The sequence below is a fragment of the Callospermophilus lateralis genome, chromosome 7 (assembly GCF_048772815.1).
Source record: "Callospermophilus lateralis isolate mCalLat2 chromosome 7, mCalLat2.hap1, whole genome shotgun sequence".
Lineage (NCBI taxonomy): Eukaryota > Metazoa > Chordata > Mammalia > Rodentia > Sciuridae > Callospermophilus > Callospermophilus lateralis.
Window position 1 is genome coordinate 110619795 of NC_135311.1, and position 21732 is coordinate 110641526.

The window sequence follows — 21732 nt, forward strand, 5'->3', positions numbered from 1 at the left end:
TTGATAGACCTTTATTTATTTATATGTGGTGCTTAGAATCAAACCTAGTGCTTATTCGTGCCAGGCAAGTGCACTACTCCTAAGCCCCAGCCCAGCCCATCCTTCCACATTTTAAAGTGAACTTCTCCACCAATCCTTTGGAATCTTTCTTATTCTTTTTTTTTTTTTTTCAGAATCATTTTCTTGGTTATCTTCTTTCTTCTATAATTTTATCTTTTTCCTCTTTGCTGAAACTGTGTCAACAGCATCTCACCCATCTGAATAAAAACTCATGTCTCTTAGCAACTGCTTTCTCTATTTCCTACTCAGCATGGCCAAATTTCTTTTATTTTTATTTTTTGCAGTACTAAGGATTGAACCTAGGAATGCTTTACCACTGAACTATATCCCCAATCCTTTTTATTTTTTATGTATTATTATGATGATTATTTGGTACCAGGGATTGAAACTACAAGTGCTTTACTGAGCTTCATCCAGTTCCTTTTTGAGACAGGTCTCATTAAATTGCAGAGCCCAGCCTCCAACTTATGATCTTCCTGTCTCAGCCTCATAAATTGCTGGGATTACAGGCAACTATGCCCCACTAAATGGCCAAATTTTTTGCATGCTAGGTAAGTGCTCTACCACTGGGATACCTCAGCCCAAACTTCTTGAAAAAAATGCTACAAATGCAATTTTCACTTCCTCATCATCCTGTCTACTTTCTCAAGTCATTGTTGTTTGACCTCTGTTCTCATCATTCCAAAGAAACTGCACTTGCAAAGATCACCAACTTCCCTGTTTCTAAATCCAGTGGATTCTTTCCAACCTTATTTTGCATGATTCATTACTGGCCTTCGAGATTTTCCTTCCTTGGATTCTGAGATACCAGATTCTATTATTGTTATGGAATGGATGTGAGGTGTCCCCCAGTAGCTCATGTGTGAGACAATGCAAGAAGGTTCAGAGGAGAAATGTTTGGGTTGTGAGAGTCTTAACCCAATCAGTGATTAATCTCCTGACAGGGACTGAGTAGTAATTAACTAAAGTGGTAGGGTATGGGTGGAGGAGATGGGAATTGGGGACATGGCCTTGGGGTATATATTTGTATCTGGCAAGTGGAGACCTCTCTCTCTGCTTCCTGATTGTCATATGAGCTGCTTCCCTCCACCACATTCTTCTGCCATGATGTCCTGCCTTACCTGGAGACTTGAGGGATACAGCCTGTTGTCTATGGAAACCATGAGCTCTCAAATAAACCTCTACAATTGTGCTGGTTGGGTCTTTTAGTCACAGCAGTGAAAAATGCTGACTACAATTATCCTTTATATGTTTACCATTTTGAACACTTCATCTCAATGACCTGTGCAGGTTTACCCTTCTTTGCCAGACCTTCAATTTTGGGTTCTTCTCAGAATTTTGTCCTAGGCCTTCTTCTTTTCTTACTCTACATATGCCCCCTGGGCAAGCTCAACAAATCTACTGTTGTGGCTGCCATGTACAAGGTCCTACCTACCTTTGCATTCCTACTTCCAGTTTATACTTATCTTGTGAATTCCAGTCAGGAATGTTTAGCTGCCTCCTAGATGTTCCACTGGCACCTCAAACTCAAAGTGCCCAGAACGAACTCCCTCCTAAAAGCCTTGTTTCCTCTACTTCATGTTTTCCCAGACCAGGGATTCAGAAGTCATCCATCATTTCTCCTACTTCCCCACACCCAAGTATTCACCAAGCCCTGGTCTTTCTGGCTATAAATGTCTAAGGAATCCATCCCCTTCTCTCCATTTCAGCTGCCACTCCATGCTTCATGCCACCATAATCCCCACCATTCAAACAACTCTTAACTGATCTCTTCCTTCTCCCAATCCTCAATCCATTCTCTGCACAGTTCTAAAACACATACTATTCATGTGTTAATACAAGGCCAGTGTAACTCCACATCATGTACAACCACAAGAATGGGAAGTTAGCTGGGCATGGTGGCACATGCCTGTAATCCCAGTGGCTCCAGAGGCTAAGGCAGAAGGATCAGGAGTTCAAAACCAGCCTCATCAAAAGCGAAGCACTAAGCAACTCAGTGAGACCCTGTTTCTAAATAAAATACAAAATGGGGCTGGGGATGTGGCTCAGTGGTCGAGTGCCCTTGAGTTCAATCCCCAGTACCCCAAAAAACAAAACAAAACAAAACATGGGAAGTTATGGTCCATGAATGTATGTCAAAATACACTCTATTAAAAAATACACTCTATTATCACATATAACTAAAATGAACAAATGAAAAATTTAAAAAAAATAAATAAAGCACACACTGGATCATTACCCCACAGCTTAAAGCCCTACAATGACTCCCTATTGCCCTCCTGATAAATCTAAGCCTTGCACTCTTAGATGTTAAATTCATAGGAAAATTTTTACCATCAACAAGATCTACTTAAAGTTCACACTGATCTTGGCATCAAATCTGGGGCCTGTTCTTCCAAAGTTTCTCTCACATTAGTCTCTCTTCTGGCCTGAAGATGCTTCATGGAATTTCTGGCACTCCCTGGCACTTTCCCTTCTTTGAGCTTCTCCAAGGAGGCCTTTTCCCTCTTCATCTCCATGGGTCTTTCTCCACTGCCATAAATGCCCCCTTTCTGGCTCTGAACTTAACAAAAATCTGACTCTTCTGTAGTATTTATCCCCTGCATAGAATTAGAGTTGGTTCAAACGTGGTTTCTCTCCCTCTCTCGATAAGAATTATATAAATTGGAGCCAGGAGCAGTGGTTCAATCCTGTAATCTTAGCTACTTGGGGCACTGAGGCAGGAGGATCACAAGTTCGAAGCCAGCCCAGGTAATTTGGGGAGACCCTGCCTCAAAATATATAAATTAAAAGGGGAGGTTTATCAGTGATAAAGTGCTTGCTTAGCATGTGCAAGGCCCTGGAGATTCAATCCCAGTACTGCAAACAAAACAAAACAAACAAAAGATTTATGTAAGTTAAAAGCTTGATCCTCATTAGGGCCCAAGCAACCTTAGCCCAGTCTCTGGCACTTATTAAGTGTTCAGTAAATGTTTGTTAAATGCGTGGGTAAACCCAAGAAAGCTAGTCCGTTGGTGTTCCCCACCAACAGGGCATTTTCTCATGTCATTAACTTTAAACCGCCTCTCACCCCCCCAGCCAGACAGAATTCCCCTCGACCCCACTGGATGGAGAATGGGTTAGCACGCGCCGCCAAGGCGGTTTTGTAGGGTTTTCTACCTCCAGCCCCGGAGCTGTGGCTGGTAGTGGATAGTGGAGGTAGCCAGACGATGAAAATCAAAGGGCACTGTCTTCGCCGAATACTGACAGACGCTATCGGGAGAGGAGAAACCCTGGAGGTTCGCAGACTACGACTCTCTGGCGGCTTCCTACCTACAGGGCGGCGAGAGGTGGGGGGGACTTTTCCTGACCGGCGTCCTGACTGACCAATACCTGGTCCAGATCAAGAGAGTCAGCCAATAGATGAGGGCCAGAGAAAGGGAGGGGTGGGGCAATGGTTGCTACAGGGATGAGGCGCGAGACTCCGAGTGACTCGGGGGTTGCTAGGGAGGGAGGTCACAGAGCGCGGCTCAGGGATTGGGCAGTGTCGGGGGAGGAGGTGGAGACTGGGCGGTGCTCAGGAGGCGCCCCGGCGAGGCGCGGGTGCGCGGGTGCGCGCCAGAGGTCCGGCTGTAGGCCCGTGCTGAGGGCCGGCACCTTCATCATGGCTTGGGCTGACCTGGACTACACCATCGAGATCCCGGATCAGCCCTGCTGGAGCCAGAGTATGGATCGAGGGTTGGGTCCTGTCGTGGGGGAGGTGACCTAACAAGTCTGAGGGTCGCGAGCGCAGCTGTAGCTCTGCCGGTCTCGCGGCCCCGCCCTCTCGCGTCCCGCCCCCTCGCAGGGTCCTGCGGGTCCTAGACTTTGTGGGGCTCAGAGAGCCCCGCCCTTTTGTGGGCCCCACCCAGAACGCTCCTCCTCCCAGAGCGTCGCCCCTTCCTGCGTCAGCGTCTGCTGTAACGGGGTCTCTTTTTCTGCTTTTGTAACCTGTAGTTCTCCGGCCCATGCCATTTTTGTTCTCGTAGTAGCTGGAGAATGCCTGGGGTAGGGTTCCTTCTGATTCCTTTGTTTGGGATCCGGCTTCCCTCTTCTCACCTCTCTTCTCCACTTGTGGCTAGGGGCCCTAGTGTTCCCGAAGGAACAGGGTTCCAGGGGTCTCTGGTCCTTGAGGAAGCCAGGAATGCAGAAGGGCTAGTCTTCCCTCTCCACTTTTCTTGGCAGTGGTTAATAAACCAGTTTCGTCCGTCAGGTAGAACTCTGTTGAAATCCTTGACTCCTTCTTTTTAGTAATTGGATGATTTTTGGTAAGTTACCCACTTCAGTTTATTCCTCGTCAAAATGAAGGTAACTGTAGCAAACACCCCCACTGAGCTGTTGATTACACAACTAGGATTATTTGTGTGAGGACCCTGGCATAGGGCCTTACCTGCAATGAATTTAGAAATTGGCATTTAGGATTGGCATTATCTCCTCCCTCTCCAGTCATAACATTGAAGAAAGATGTGTGGGAGTCTCCACAAAATTGATAGTTTTTAAAACTGTCCTGAGTCCATGGCAATGTATGTTGGGTGGCCTGTAGAATGGAAGGAAAGTTGTCCTTGCTGGGAATTATTTAGTGGAGTCTCGGTGTACAGGTCTGCCTGGGCCCAGCCTATCTGGCCTACATTTCTCCAGCATTGCATTCAGGCCTCCAGTCTCACTGCCAGCAGCTCAACCTCTTATATTGCTACCACAGTGATCTTCCAAATGCAAAGGTTTGAGCTCATCACCGCTTTTCATAAAACCCTTCAGTGGCTCCTTATTGCCCTTGGAATAAATCAAGCCCAGATTCCTTAGTATGGCATTCAGAGTCCTTCATAATTTAGCAGCCCTTGCTTACCTCTTTGATCACTGTCCTTCCATTGTTTAGTGTGAATTTTATGTTCTGACAACACCAAATGGCTGTGATTCTCCACACATTTCTTGCTTCTCTGCCTTTGCTTCTGCTCTTTCTTCTGTTTGGAATGCCCTTTCCCCTCTGCTGGCCTGCTGTGCCTCCACTTGCATCCAGCTCACCATGTAAGGCTTAGCTCAGATGTTGCCTCCTTCAGGAGAGTCTTTCCAGACCCCTCCTGTAGAATTTTTTTTGTTGTTGTTGATCTCTCTTTTTTATTGTGGCATACATCCTGTGGCATCTTGTGTTCTTTGGTTAAAGTCTGAGAGGTCAGCTCCTAGACTTCCAAAGGTAACCTGGCTCTGACTACCTGTTTTTCCCTAGAACTCAATTTGTTGGTTTAGGGCTGTTGAGCTTATAGATGTAAAAATACTTTTGAAAAGTTAAGTCAGTTAATAGTTTTATCCTTCGAAAGCCTTCAGCTGCAAAGGCTCTGGATCTGCCTTCTGCATGGTGAGGAGGACAGAAATTCACTTTCTCCCCAGGTGGGCAGCCAGACAATCTTGGTTCTCATTTCTGCTTTACCTCTTACTAGCCCTATGGCTTTGGCAAGCTATTGAACCTCTCTGAGCTTCAGATTCCTCCTTAATAATAAGGGTTATTAGGGCAGTGACTGAATATATGTGCCTGGCATAGTGCAAGTGCTGAGTGCATTTCCTCTCTTAGGCCTCCCCTTATGGTCTCCAGAGACTCAGGCTTAGAATTTTGTCCTGTACCCCTTTGCCAGCATGAGTGCATTCTGTTGCTAGCAGCAACCCCCCCCCCCCCCCCCACACACACACATCCTGGTCTGTTGGAGGCAACTGGGATTGTTAGAAAGCACTTCCCTTTCTGGAGCCACAATAGGCCTTTCTGTCATTTCCATTCTCAATTCAGCATTTGTTGTGTCCTGGCCTTTGGTTAGTTGGTGCCACCTCAGAAATGATTCATAGACAGGCAGCCTTCAGGAAGCTGTGGTTTTGGGGAGGGTATGAAGATTCTTAAGCAGGTGGTTTCAAAATGATATGGTCACTATAGGGCTAGGGATTGTTGTGGTGGTGACAACACAGAGCAAGAAATCCATATTCCTCTTTTCAAGAGACAGTGTCTCTTGAAGAAATACCTCCAGAGCTTTTGGTTGTTCCTCCACTACCTGATTGTGCTGACCTACTGCTTTATTTCTTCCTGTCCTTCCCTCTCACAGTGCATGTACCACAACTGAGCTGGAGATTGCAGAACCCCTCAGAAGGATGTCAGGACACTGTGATCCCCTGAATCCATTTGTTCCCTCTGCAGAGTGTTCCCCTCCAGGCCGACATGGCTGCACAGAGTGACAGTCTTCAGGGACCTTAGAGATTATTTCTCTTCTGCAGTGGTGAAGTGTGCAGGGTGGTCATATTTAGTTTTGGAATTGCTTTCCCCCAATATTTGAAACCCAAACTCCAGAGCCAGCACTGCTGTTAGTTGACAGAGAGGTGAGCAGCTGATGCTGGCACATCCGTTAACTGGAAGGCAGCTGCAGATTGGAGTCATTCAGAGCCCTGGGTTTTGTGGGCCAGGTTGGGCAGCAGAGGATCCTCTGCTGGGAATTCCACTAGCCAGTATGTGTGGTTGCCTGTGCCCAGGATAGTCCACCTGGCCTTTGATCTGGAATCTGTCCTTCCTTTCATTTTCTTGGGCCAGGGACCCCCTTGTTCTCCTAATCCCCAGCTCCCTTTCATTTCTTTGGGTGAAGGTTGTGTCCTGGGGGCTCCCACAGCACTGTATTGCCTTATGTAGTGCCTTTGACAGTTTTACTCATTGTTGCCAGGGCCTGGCAGTGATGAGGTGCCAAGCTAGCTGATTGGAGTCACTTGGAAGCACTGTGGGTCCAAGTCAGAGCTGCTCTGACATCCCAGCTGGGCTGTGCCACCCTTCCTCCCATTTTCCATCAGAGAATGGTCAGCTGAGTCCCACTCAGGTCCCTTCTTTTTTTTTTTTTTTTTTTTAAGGGTTGAGGTTGGAACCCAGGCCCTCTCACATGCTAGGCAAATATTCTACCACTGAGCTACAGCCGAGCCCATGCTGCTGCCGCCTTCTTCTTCTTCTTCTTTAAATATTTATTTGTTTTTTAGTTGTAACTGGACACAGTACCTTTATTTTATTTTTATGTGGTGCTGAGGATCGAACCCGAGGATTTGCACGTGCCAGGCAAGCGGTCTACTGCACTACCCCACCCCCATGCAGCTTTCTTAAAGGCACTTTGTGCTTTCATGTTCAATGAACATTTTAAAAAGTTATTTATTCATAGAATTAATAGGGCTGGGCTCTTGGGCTGGAGACAGTGGTCTTACTCTTAAACAGAGGCCTCAAGGAGATAACAGAGAAGGGAGGTGAGGGGCTTTAGATCCCTAGACTTTATTATGAATCTGCTCTTTTTTAGTCACCGACCATTGTCAAAGAGCTGTACCATCTTTTTAACCCTCAGAGGAAGCTTTCACTGGTGCCAGGGAAACTGCTGAGGTCTGGTCCACTGTGGGGGTCATTGTGGGAGATGGAACTTGGGGAGACTGACTGACCTGTGGTAAGCAGAGAAAGTATAGAAGGGCTCTGAGGGAGGACTTGGAGTGAAGTGGCTGGAGGGAGGCAGGCCCTGGCAGGAGGCTGAGGTGTACTTTGGGTAGAGGAAGGTGAGTGGAAACCCTCAAGAGCTGTTAGGTCTAAAAGATCCAGGAGAAGACTCGATCCTCATCTTGTCTTTGGATCCTCAGAGGCAGCCTCCTTCTTCTCCCTCTTCCAGAGGAGTTTCATTTTTTTTTTTTTTTAATCCTAATGCCTTTTCTTTCAACCATTAATAAAAGACCCTTTCCAAGTGCCCACTCTATGTCAGGTGCTATATTAGGCCCTGGATTTGAGATCCAAGCTGATGCACCCTTTGCAGGCTTTTTCTCTGTCGGTTGTACTGACAGGATTGACTATGCCCATGCCCTATCCACATGCTGACCTGCCTTTCATTATTTTATTAATCCTCACAACCATCTTGTGAAGTAGGGGTTCTCTTAATCCCAGTTTACAATGAGGAACAGATGAATGGGGGCGGTGAAGTATTTTGCCCAAAGTAATTCCAGATTTCAGCTTAAGAGCCTTACTCTACATCTTGTGCATGCAGATTTCAGTTGCCATTAGAAAGAGCTGCCTGAGTACAATGCCATTTCTAGGAAACAGTGAGAGGCATGCACAAAGAAAGGGGTGTCCATTCAAGTATTTTTTATTACAGCCCTAGATTGGAAACAACATCATGTCTAATAATAGGAGATTGGTCCCCATAAATTATGAAACATTCTATAGCTGCTCTGCAGCCACTAAAAATAATGGTGTAGAAATATATAAACTGACAGGGAAAGATGTTCACAATATATTGCTAAACGGAAGAAAGCAGATTACAAACAGTATGATTCCACTTTTATTAGGTATTCATTTTCTGCTTTTTCTACAGTGAACATGCATTACTGGTGAAGTAATAATAATTTTGACTTATTGAACTCTTTCTTTGTGCCCGGTACCTTGCTAAGCCCTCCATAGTCATATCTTATTGAATTCTTATTGTCCCCATTTCACAGATATGGAAATTAAAACTTAGAGAATTTGCTTAAGGTCTGTTGCATAGTTATCAGAGGGCAGAGCCAGAGATTGGAACCCAGGTATAGTTTTGTGTGGTATGTACTCTTAGATGCTACACTACTCTCTTATGCTGTTATTTTGAAAATTAAATGTAAAATAAAGTAATTTGGTTTAAATATAGGAGCAGCAAGACTCTGGAAAGTTTTCTGGGGAGTAGAGAAAATTAAGGATCCTTTTATTCTTCTTTTTTGATCCTTTTATTCTTTACATTTAAAAATAACATAGACATAGATTCTTTGTATTTTGCTTCTGGCTTGCAAATAAAAAGCATATATTGTACCACAGACCCTTATGCCTTGTCAGGCCTCTCCTTTGTCGTCCCCACTTGCCACTGGGACATCCACAATCTAATTCATGCCTTAGTTTTATGACTGGGACTGTTGTACAGTATACTTAGTTATAATTCTTGTATTCTTGGTGTCAGTGTTATTTGTTGAGAAATTCTAGATGACAGGGATCCTGGGAGACTAAACTGTTATGTGGAGTGCTCAAGAAGTGCCAGAGAAGAGTTGGGTGTGGTGGTGCACGCCTGTAATCCCAGCAAATTGGGAGGCTGAGATAGGAAAATCCAAGTTTGAGACCAGCCTTTCCAATTTAGTGAGACCCTTTCTTAAAAATAATAAAAAAAAAATAATAAAAAGGTTTAGGGATATGGAGTACCCCTGGGTTCAATAATGAGTACCACTATCAAAAAAAAAAAAAAAAAAAAAAAAGAAAGAAAGAAAGAAAAAGAAAAGAAAAGAAAAGAAAAAAAAGAAGAAGAGTTCCAGGATAGAAAAGAAAGTTCCCCATTGCCAAGGGGCTTCTGGGTATCCTTGACCTCTTTGGACTTGAACTGCTTTGATTAGACCACCTCCCCTATTGTTGTTTTGAAATAACATTTTAACTCTCATTGCAAAAGTGATAAATATTGACTTTAAATCTTTTTTTTTTTGGCAGTGCTGGGATCAAACCCAGAACTCCACCACTGAGCTACATTCATAGCCCCAATATTTATTTTAGAAAATGGGCTTAAAATAAAGTCATGAAAAATAATTTTTTTCTGATCTCAGAAATACTTGCTATTTATATTTTCAATGCACAACTTGTGTGTGTATTTTTTTTTTTTAGAGAGAGAGAGAGAGAATTTTTTAATATTTATTTTTTAGTTTTCAGCAGACACAACATCTTTGTTTGTATGTGGTGCTGAGGATCGAACCTGGGCCACACGCATGTCAGGCCGTGCGCTACCACTTGAGCCACATCCCCAGCCCCATGTGTGTATGTTTTAAAGGGATATTCTGTAGTGATTCTACTTTGCAATTTGCTTTTTCACTTAATGTATTACTATTTAAAAATAATAACACAAATATAATTCACATGACACAAAATTTACCCTTTTAACATATGTAGTTTAGACAGTGGATATAACTCAATAGTAGAAGACTTGCCTAGCATACGTAAAGCCATGGGTTCAATTCCCAGTAACACATACACACACACACACATACACTCACAAAAAAAGTGGGGGGCATGCTGGTACACACCTGTAATCCCAGTGACTCAGGAGGCTGTGGGAAAAGAATCACAAGTTTGAAGCCAGCCTCAGCAATTTAGTGAGGCCCCAAGCAACTTAGTGAGACCCTGTTTCAAAATACAGATTAAAAAAGGGATGGGGATGTGACTCAGTGGTTAAGCATTTCTGGGTTCAATCCTAGTTCAAAAAAAAAAAAAAAGTGCAGTCCATTGGCTTTTAGTATATTCTCAGAATTGTGAGACCATCACCACTATCTAATTCCAGAACACTTTCATCACAGAAAAAGAAATCTCATACCCATTAGTAGTCACTCCCCATTCCCTCGTCTAGCTACTTTCTGTCTCTATGAATTTGCCTATTCTGGATTTCCCCCCTCCCTCAGTACTGGGGATTGATCTATCACTGAGCTATACCCCTAACCCTTCTTATTCTCTCTTGTTAAATTGCAGAGGCTGACCTTAAATTTGTGATTCTTCTTCCAGCCTCTGTCATTGGGATTATAGCCATGTGCCACTGTGCCCAGCTCAGCTTCAATATTTTATATAAATGGAACCATATGATATGTGGCCTTTTGTGTCTGACTGCTCTTATTTAGCATAATGTTTTCAAGGTTCATTCATGTTGGAGCATGGGTAGTACTTTATTCCTTTTTATGACTGAATAGTATTCCATTGAATGGATATATCACATTTTGTTTTATCCATTCACAGGTGATGGGATTGTTTCTACTTTGTGTCTGTTATCAAGTGCTACAATGAAAATTCATGTACAAGTTTTTTTTTTTTTAATTATACATGACAGTAGAGCGTATTTTGGCAGAATATACATACATAAAGTATAACTTATTCTATTAGGTTCCCAGTCTTGTAGTCATACATGATGTGGAGTTACCCTGGTTGTGTATACAAATACAAAGCTAGGAAAGTTATGACTAATATGTACAAGTTTTTTTGTGTGGACATGTTGTTTTCAGTTCTGTTAGGTACATATCTAGGAGTGGAATTGCTGGGTCATATATTAACTCTGTTTAATTTTTTTGAAGAACTGCCAAACTATTTTCCAAAGTGGCTCTATTTTACATTCCCACCAACAGTTTATGAAAGTTTTTATTTCTCCACATCCTCATTACTTGCAATTATCTGACTTTTTACAGCCATGCTAGTGGGCACAAAGTGATACCTCATTGTGGGTTAGACTTTAATTTCTCTAATCTTTTCATGTACTTATTGGCCATTTGTATATCTTCCTTGGAGAAATGTCTATTCAAATCATTTGCTCATTTTAAAGTTGGGTTATTCATTGTTTTGTTGTTAAATTGTAAGAGATTTTTTTTTAATATATCCTGGGCACAAGCCCCATATTAGGCATATGATTTGCAAATATTTTCTCCGCATTTTTTCACTCTTTAAATGGTGCCCTTTTAAGTGCAAAATCTTAATTTTGTTGAAATCCCAATTTATCTATTTTGTTTGTTGTTCTAGAAACTATTGCCTAATTCCAGATCACAAGTATTTAGTCCAGTGCTTTTTCTATGAGACTTATAATTTAATATCTTCCATTTTTGTCTATGATCTGCTTAACATATTACTGAATATTTCTGTATTATTCAACATTTTTCTTAGAAGTGGAATTACCAAGTCAGAAGTTGCATATTTTTGAGACTTTTGATAATATGTCTTAAAATTGTTGTGACTCTGGCTTCTCCCTATCAGTTGCCTGCCCTTCCTTCCTGTCTCCCCATTGCTCTCGTTCTGGCTTCACATTCTCTCTCTCTATTCTCTTTTTAAATTTCTTTTTTGTAGTTGTAGATGGACAGCATGCCTTTATTTTACTTGTTTATTTTTATATGGTGCTAAGGGTTGAACTCAGTGCCTTACACATGCTAGGCAAGCGCTCTGCCACCAAGCTACAACCCTGCCTCCTTCACCATTTCTTGCTAGTAGCTTCCTCCCTTTCCTAAGGAAAGGCAGTGTGCTAAGAGGAGTGCTGTGGTGTTGGTGGATGCTGGGACTGTTCAGAGAAGGAGTAACCTAACCTACCCTGATGACGGGAGAGGTCATTGAGGAGGACTTCTGGAAATGAAAAGCAAGCTGACTTTGTATGTGGACAGGGCATTCACAAAGTTTTTTTTTTTTTTTTAAACCTTTATTTATTTTTATGTGGTGCTGAGGATTGAACCCAATGCCTCGCACGTGCTAGGCGAGCGCTCTACTGCTGAGCCACAACCCCAGCCCACATTCGCAAAGTATTACATGAAGCATTTGCATCCTGGGCTGGGAATAAAAGGCATGTGCAAGGTCCTGGAGGTAGTGTCAATATAATATGGTGGTAAGAGAGTGGACGTTGGCTCTGTCACTTCCTGACTGTGTGTTCTTGAAGGGAAAAGGACTTACCCTCTCTGTTAGTTTTATCATCTTCAAAATGGAAATAGTAGGGTGTTGCAGGAAACAGCATATGTTGACATTCTGGCCAAGTGGCCAGTCCCTAAGGGGGAGCAAGTGGATGAGGACAATGTTGGGTCTTTTGATATATAGGAGGCATCTTTGTGTACAGTTTTGGAGCTGAAGCAGTCTAGACCATCTGGGATAGTGAGTACAAGCTGATCTTTACAGATTCCAGTTGTATTACTTATTAATTATATAACCTTGAGTGTGTAATTTACCATTGTGTCTCAGGTTTTCATTTGCAAAATGAGAATAACAATTCCTTGTTTCTAGGGTTGTCATGATTAAACAGTTAAATGTTGATGATTAAATGAGTTGATAAGTACAAATGCCGAATTCGTAGAATAGCACCTGGTACATAATATTCTCTGTGTTAGCTCTTTTCATTGAGAGAGCTTTGTGATGATTTTGGCACAAAGTGGACTTGTACTTGATTGCTTGTGCAAAGTCATGGAAAGTCTTTGAATAAAGTAGGAGACCAAGCCAGAGACCAAAGTCTTTAGTCCTTACAGATTAGTTGCCAGAGATCAGGAGAGTCTGAAGCAAGAGGGGGAAACAGTGATATGGCCGTGGGGTGAGCAGGAGAGGAGCAGGGGATGGCATGAGTGGGTGGAGGAGTGTGGTCTGGGTGTGGCAATAAACAACAATAGTCGTAACAGTTATTTTTATTACTCTGGAAAGGGCAATGGGGAACGAGAATGCCAGCTCTTTCTACTGGGATCCATCCTTCGATTTGCACCCATGTGTTCATTCACTCAGCACTTAACTTCTGAGTTATGGGCCAGCCACCATGCTGACCATTGGGAGCATGGCCATAAAGAGTTTCCTGCCTCCATAGAACCTACTGGTTAAGGGCAGAGAGAGACAGACATTAAACAACATTAGTTTTGTAAGTCTTAATTCATACAGATTGGGTCATGCCACTTTCCCCATTTCATAATCTTTTATTTGCTCTCCACTGCTGTGGAGTAGACAACCCTGGCTCCTATGCAGGATCAGGCCCCAGTCCTGTTCTTGGCAACTCTTACAATTACTGCTACTCCCTCCCCTGGGATTCCAGCGCCCCAGGACTACATACTGTGACATAGGTGACCTATAATATCTCCACAACTCCCTGGCTCTGCTCATATCCCCTGTCCACCCAGCACATTCCTACTGGGCCTTCAAGGCTACTGCAGCAAATGGGTCTTCCTTTGGGAGACCTTTCCTGGTCACCATCACTCTCCCAGACATGTTTCCAAGGCGCATTTTTGGATTTTTGGGACTGTAACACCTCATTTATAGAATCAGAAGGGGCAAATGTGGCTCCAGCAGGGAGAAGGTCATGACAAGCTTTTGAGTCAGGAATGGGCATGGAGAGCATGTGTCAGGGGGCAGAAGATGTCCCTGGTAGGAGGAGCCCCTTAGGGCAATCCCCAGGGCCTGGTTCCACCCCTTTAAGAACATTAGGGAAATCTTTGGATATGGAAATAGTCAGAATGTCCAGGATGCCAGTTTCTTGAGGGAGAGAGTCATTCCTGCCAAGGGTGCCAGGAAAACATGCACTGGAGCAAAGCAAAGTTACACATCTCAGAATGGGAAGGGGCAGGCCCAGCAGAACCTGCTCAAACCTTTTCTGAATGTTGAATGCCCCTCTCTGCTTATGGGGGCTGGCCCTATCCTCCTTTAGCCACCAGTGAATGTGACCTCCCTTAGCTGCCTTCTCTGTTTTTGAGATAAATCTCAAAGCCCTTTGCTGGTATCTTGGGGGAACTTCTATAGGCTGAGGAAGGGGAGACTATTCTGAGGTGGCTACACAGAGAGGTAAGTGAGTCTCTCAAGGCAGGCTCTCGGAAATCTAGTAGTGTGGCCTCAGAGATTCAGCAGTTCCAAACAGTAGCTGTTGATTACTACCCAGGAGGCCACCTCAGTCTGAGCTTCATGGCCCCACTTTATGTATCTCCACCAGAAAGGCCAGGGCAGGCGAAGGGCTGTCCTGGCAAAACACAGGAGAATGTCAGGCTGAGAAAGGCAGTGAGAATATTTAGATAGTTAGAGCAGGGCCAAGGCCAATGTTGGTGGCGGCTGGGAGGGTTGGCAGGTGTCAGCAGTGGACTGAGACACTGGCAATTTCTGCTCCAGCCTGAATTGCAATGGGCCCAGGATCCCTGTGGGTGCGGGCAGTTAATCTCCGAAGGCCAGAGTCACCACTACTAGAGAGCAGGAACATTGAACTTTTCAATCACATTAATTTCCACAGGAAATTGTTGTCTTCCTTTTGTCCAAAGGTTAGTGATTTATATTTACCATCCTCTTAACTAGCCTTGAAATTTACTGTTGCCAGGTCACCACCAGCATCCATAAATTTCAGGATGGCAGCTGAGCATAGCCAAGTGACTTGATCCTTGCAAAAGTACATACCCACCCTTTCAGAGGAGGGTGACTATCTAGACAGTCCTTGCACAGATGTCCTTCTGGGGGGTGGGCATTCACTTTGCAAGGAAACGAGGTGAGTTCTGTTAGACAAAGTTGCAGGAGGCCCTTCAGCAGCCATCAGAGACAGCTGGCTCATGCCTGCCAGCACATCACCCAAGGAAGGTCTAGCTATGGGCAGTGGCACAAGAGCTGTTCTAGGAGTTCAGTAGGAGCCAGATGCCTAGCTCTACGCTCCCTGTGACTCAGGCAAGACACTTAATCTCATTCTGCTTTTATGTTAGAATATAGGTGTGTGTTTTCCTGGCCAGACAGGGTGGGAGGTTTGCTAAAACCTGGAGTCATTCTGCCTCATGTTCCTGTTTACACTGTCCTATCCATTGCTCCTCTTAAGACCTTTTTTTTTCCATCAGCTCTTGGAGTTAGAGCAGAGACTGAGGCTGGCAAACTTTTTTTTTTGGTACCAGGGATTGAACTTGGGCACTCAACCATATCCCCAGCCCAATTTTGAATTTTATTAGAAGAAGGGTCTCACTTTTTGCTGAGGCAAGCTTTGAACTTGTGATCCTCCTATCTTAGCCTCCTGAGGCACTGGAATTACAGGTGTGCGCCACTGCATCCAGCTTGGCAAACTTTTTTTAAAAAATTTATTTAATTTTTTTAGTTGTAGATGAACACAGTATCATTATTTTATGTGTATATACATATAAAATAATGTATATATTTTGTGGTGCTCGGGATTGAATCCATGGCCTTATGCGTGCAAAGCAAGCACTGTACCAACTGAGCTATATCCCCAGCCCCGGGCAAACATTTTCTGTGAAGGCCATTAATATTTTAGTATGACTAAATTAATATGACTCTGTGAGCCATACACTCTTTGTTGTAATTACGTTTTAGTATGAAAGTAGCCATAGAGAGTAAAATAAATTGGATGATATGGCTATGTTCCTATTAAAGTTTATATCTGGACACACAAATTTAAATTTTTTAAAAAATATTTTTTAGTCACTGATGGACCTTTATTTTATTCATTTATTCATATGTGGTGCTGAGAATTGAACCTAGGGCCTCACACGTGCCAGGCAAACACTCTACCGCTGAGCCACCACCCCAGCCCCACACAAATTTAAATTTTATATAATTGTCATATGTCACAAAAATATTATTATTTTGATTTTTTTAACCATTTAAAAATTTAAAAGTCATTTTAGCTTATAGACTGTACAAAGGTGGTGGGCCTGATTGGGCTAATGTTTACTGATCGCTGGTTGGAAAGGGAAGTTACCTGGAGAAGATGTTCACTTTCCCCTCCTGGGCTGTCTTTGAATCACTAAAGAAAGGTTCCCTCAAGAGAGCTTTGTAGTGATGCCACAGTTCTTCCTGAGAGATCTGTAGAAAGGCAGTCAGGGCAGGACTGGGGCAGGAGCCCCATGGGAAGCAGAGAGGCTGGTGGGATGCCTGGGCCTGGTACCTGTTGATTTCCTGCCTTCAGCCACAGTGGTGTTGGCTTTGGGTCAGTCAGAACCCCCATCCTACCTCCCATGTTGACAGTCCACATCTGTGTTTCAGAGAACAACGCCAGACAAGGTGGGAAGGAGGCAGGGCCACGACTGCCTGTGGTGATTCTCTTGGGCTGGGGTGGCTGCAGGGACAAGAACCTTGCCAAGTACAGCGCCATCTACCATGAAAGGGTGAGTACTGCAGGCATGTGGATACTCAGATTGTTGGGATCCTGCCACCTCTGGGTACTCTGTGGGGAACTCCAAGCCTCTCTGGCTGCCTCACCTCTGGGCTGCAGTGAAAGCTGACCCCTTCTGTGACAGGCCTAGGAATAGTGTTAAGAACAGCCTGTGAGGAAGATAATAGGGTCATGGGGACTTTGGCAGGATTATCCCCCGCTTTGCTGCCAGCTTTGTGTCCTGGTCTAGCTCCTTCAATCCCCTGACCTACTTCTCTCCTTGAACCCTGCGGTGCGCAGCCTTAATGTTGTCCACACTGGTGGAATCAGCCCAGGCCTTAACTCCTGTTGACTGGTGTGCCAGGCATAGTTCCTGCTCCCAGGACTTTCTCCTTTTTTGCCCATAGTACCTTTTCACATTCCCAGAGTCACAGGGCCTCTTGAAGGAGTCATGATGCTTCTCAGGATGCACTAAGAGTTGACTGTAGAGGTGGTAACTGGAGAGGGCCCTAGGAGAGCATGGTTATATTTTGGAAGCCCTTTGTTAAAAAAAAAAAAAATTAGTTGTAGATGGACTCAATACCTTTCTTTTTTTATCATTTATTTTATTGGTGCTGAGAATCGAACTCAGTGCCTCACACGTCCTAGGCAAGCACTCTACCACTGAGCCACAACCCTGGCCCTGGACGCCCTTTTATGTCCTTGGTCTCTGACTCTTCTCTGCCCTTCACAGGGCAGGTCTCCCCAAAGCAACCTTTGGCAGGGGTATTGGTTTAGACAGCTCCAGATGCCAGCTGGAAGGCCCAGACAAAGGAGTAGGAGTCACCTGGGAGAAAGGCCAGCTGGTGCCCCTTTTTTTGGTCTCCTTCCACTGACCAACGTCTATGCCATGCCTGAGCAGCATGGAAGCCCTGGAACAGGAGAAGGATTGGGGGAGAAAAGTAGTTTTGAGTTTGAAGCCTCCTCTCAGCCAATAAGCCTGGCCCACCTTTTGCAGGCTGCCTCACTCCTCAGGTTATCTCAGCTCCTGAGCTCCACTCACTGGCTAGGCTTGGTCTAGCTTCTTCATTAGAAAAAGATCTTTGAGTGGGGCTGGGGTTGTGGCTCAGTGGTAGAGTACTTGCCTAGCATGCATAAGGCACTGGGTTTGATCCTCAGCACCACACAAGAAACTAAATAAACAAAATAAAGGTATTGTGTTCACCTACAACTAAAAACATTTTAAAAATTAAAAAAAATATATCCTTGAGGGCAGGCAGAAGAATAGGAGTAATTGAGTGTGCTCAGTACAGAGAATGAAAGTGCAAATGTCTAGAGGTGAGGCTTGGTGGGGGAGGGTTTTCAAGGTGATTTAAACAGGGGCACAATGTTAGATTTGCCATTCAGAAAGCACCTGACTGCAGAGTAGGGGAAAGATTGGAGGTGCTGGGGCTAGAAGCCAGGAGAAACTTCGGAAAGGGTGCAGTGACCCAGGACGGGGTGGTCAGGACCTTAGGGCTAGTGGTGTAGGTAGAAGGAAGGTGATGGGTGGAGGAGCTTGTCACAAGATAGGAAGGTAGCTCATAAGAGATTAGGAGTGGGCACAGGGATGGAGAGGAGGGGGCATGTTCTGGGTAGAGGGAGGTGTGTTTTTGAGACAGGAACACTAGAAGAGAATCCACAGTTTCTGGGGTAGACGAGATCCCTCAGGAGTGTAGAAAGGGAAAGAAGAGGGCTGGGATAGCCCTAAGGAAACCAGACTTAAAGAAGTAGAAGATGAAGAGAATTCTATGAGGAAAGGAGGAATGGAGCCAAGGGAGGACAAGAAAACCCAGGAGGACATGACAGAATCAACAGAGAAACAGACCATTGTAGGTGAGGGAAGGAAGATGTTATGTGGGCAGAAAGTGTGAGGCAAGATTCCAGGGCAGGCAGAGGGGCTGAAGGTACAAGGCTGGTGGAGTGGCAGCCTTGGCAAGGAGGGGACTGACTTTATTCCCTGGTAGGAGGAGAACAGGATGGGTGCTGAGAAAAACTTCTCCAATCCCAAACTCTAATATTTAATTTCTTTTTAGAGACACAGACAGAGGTTTACTGTGGAAAGCAGAGGAACATTCAAGGGAGAATGCAGGGCCATCTCCAGAGGGAGACAACCTTCATTATTTAAAAGAAAATAAAAACATCATATTTCACCGCCTGGAGATGACCTCAGTTTATACCATAGGGTAGCTCTTTCCAGGTTTTTTCTGAATCTTCTCTTTGCCTGGATGAGATCTATCAAGTGTACCATTTTGAAGCCTGCTTTTTAAAGATCATGCTTTCCACCTTCTCATGTTAATTAATTTTCATCACTTCTAGTTTCCAATCCATGTTCAGATGCCCAAATTGTCCTCCAAGTGTTCTTTACAACTGATTTGCCCAAACCAAGATTCAATCCAGGATTACACATTGTATCTAGTTTTTTGTTTTGTTTTCCTTAGGCCTCTATATCCAGGTCAGCCCCTTTTTTCATGATTAAAAATGTTCCTTTTTTTTTTTTTTTTTTTAAACCAACTGAAGGGACTGGGTTGCAAGGAAATATTTCTAGAGAGTGTGCAATCTTCAAGTGCTGCCAGGAGAAAAGTATGATGAAGATGGGCAGGCCTCTATTAGATTTGACCATTTGGGAGTATGGTGGCCTTAAGTTACTCCCCAAGCCCTAGAGTGTTGGGAGACTCCAGACCTAGCAGGTCAGGGTGATAGGAGGCAACCTGGCTGACCATCCATTTGGCTGTGGGTCATTTAAGAACTGTGTCCACATAATTTTCTCCTGGTTATTGTAATCATCACTGATGATTGTTACAGCTGTTGGTTGAGAGTTTACTGTGTGCCATGTGTTGTTTTGGTCACTTAACATACTTTTTTTTCTCATTTAATTTCCACCATAACCTTAGGAGATGGGTGTTATCCCAATAATAGATGGGGACACAGACACAGAAAGAAGTAAATTGTTCTTTATTCATACTGTTGTTAAGTGCTAGGACCAGGAATTAAATTCAGACCTGTCTGACCCCAGAGCCTGCCCAACTCAGATCCCCATGACAATGGGTGCTTTGTCCCTAGAATAGGTTTAGGAGAGGGATTAGGCCTCAGGCAGGGCCTTTTTCAACAGGCCTAGAAGGGGACCTGTCTGGAGGTTTTGAGGTACACTTGGCTCAGGCAATGAGGTGTCCAGAAGCCTAAAGGGAGTTTGGGCCCAGATTTTAGAATTTGAGGAATAGTATTTACTGTATTTGGAATTTCAGGGGGAATCTGAGGAGTGATCCTAGGCTTGGGAACCAGACAGATTTGGGGGTCAGGCTCCTGAAACCAGACAGTATGGATTTTGTTTTCCGGTCCTTGGTGTGGGAAGAGGGAGATGACAGTGACTAGAGATGGATGCCATGAGGGTCTGGCTCAGAAGTGGCCTCTGGTAGTCGAGGCTGGGGGCTTGTAGGCTGTCTTAGGTGTTGTGTCTGGGAGGTAGGGAGAATGGAGAGAAGTCGCTGCAGCAAAATATAGGCAAGCAGTGAGACTTTAAATGTACAAGGTCTGGGGTAGGCTTGTGGTATGAGAAAAGATGTTCTGGTCACTTTCAAAACGTGCTCATCTCCAGGCCTCATATACCATCCCAGAGGCGTAGTCACTATGAAGGCCATGAGTCCAAAAATGGACCTTGAGTATACTTTCCACTCCTGCAAAGTACCTGTGTCTGTGAGTAGTGAGCTGGTGCTCAGGCTGAAGCAGGGCCTAGAGCTTTGCTGGATTCCATGACTCTATGGAAGTTGGGGTTACTGGTCCTTTCGGATGTATCTTGTGCTCACCACCCCCACTGCATCCCTGGGGATTGATCAGGCTTTTCTTCTCTCCCCAGGGCTGCATTGTGATCCGATACACAGCCCCATGGCACATGGTCTTCTTCTCAGAGTCCCTGGGCATCCCTTCACTTCGTTTGTTGGCCCAGAAGCTGCTTGAGCTACTCTTTGATTATGAGATTGAGAGGGAGCCCCTGCTCTTCCACGTCTTCAGCAATGCTGGCGTCATGCTTTACCGCTACGTGTTGGAGCTCCTGCAAACCCATCGGCGCTTCTGCCACCTGCGGGTGGTGGGCACCATTTTTGACAGTGGTCCTGGTGATAACAACTTGGTAGGGGCCCTGCGGGCCCTGGCAGTCATCCTAGAACATCAGCATGCTTTGATGCGCCTATTGCTCCTGGTGGCTTTCACCCTGGTGGCAGTCCTGTTCCATATCCTGCTTGCTCCACTCACTGGCCTCTTCCACACCCGCTTCTATGATAAGCTACGGAATGCAGAATCCCACTGGCCTGAGCTCTACCTCTACTCAAAGGCAGATGAGATTGTCCTGGCCAGGGATGTGGAACGCTTGGTGGAGGCACGCCTGGCCCACCGGGTCCTGGTACGCTCTGTGGACTTTGTGTCATCTGCACATGTCAGCCACCTACGAGACTACCCTACTTACTACACAAGCCTTTGTGTTGACTTCATGCGCAGTTGTGTCCAGCACTCAGGTCCTACTCCAGAAATAAATGCCTGACCTCCCACAACCTATGTCTGTCCTGGGGGACTTCTAGTGGTCCTAGCGGGCAGGAATGCCTGGGTAGGTTTCTGTGGAACCTTGTAGTTGATTATTCAAACAAGTGCACAAGTCAGGCGGCTGATTCCTGTGGCATTCAGCATGTAAAGGGTTAAAAAAGCAGGGGAGGAGGGGGTTGAGGATGAACCTCAGAGTTGATTTAAAAAAAAAAAAGTTGTGGGGCTGGGGAGTGGCTCAAGTGGTAGCGTGCTCGCCTAGCATGCGTGAGGCACTGGGATCGATTCTCAACACCACATAAAAATAAAATAAATGTATTGTGTCCACCTAAAACTAAAAAATAAATATTTTTAAAAAATTGTGGTAAGAACCCTTAACATGGAATCTACTCTCTTAACATAAAGTTCCAAGTGTATGTAATACACTTATTAATAACACCTATTGTTAACTATAGGTGCAGTGTTATATAGATCTCTAGAACTTAATCACCTTGCACAATGGAAACTTTATACTTGT

General features: G+C 44.5%; 1 protein-coding gene across 2 annotated transcripts; it reads left to right on the plus strand.

The window, feature by feature from the left end:
• The first annotated feature begins 3628 nt into the window (after positions 1-3628).
• On the plus strand, positions 3629-21536 carry Tmem53 (transmembrane protein 53). Of its 2 annotated transcripts, XM_076862842.2 has the most exons (3): positions 3629-3764; positions 16559-16680; positions 20539-21536. In XM_076862842.2, exons 1-3 carry the CDS (start codon positions 3704-3706, stop codon positions 21217-21219), a joined length of 864 nt encoding a protein of 287 aa, XP_076718957.2. In that variant the 5' UTR covers positions 3629-3703; the 3' UTR covers positions 21220-21536. The 2 variants fall into 2 exon arrangements, with proteins under 2 accessions (XP_076718957.2, XP_076718958.2); XM_076862843.2 differs by lacking the exon at positions 16559-16680 and having other exon boundaries at positions 3676-3764.
• Positions 21537-21732: the final 196 nt, after the last annotated feature.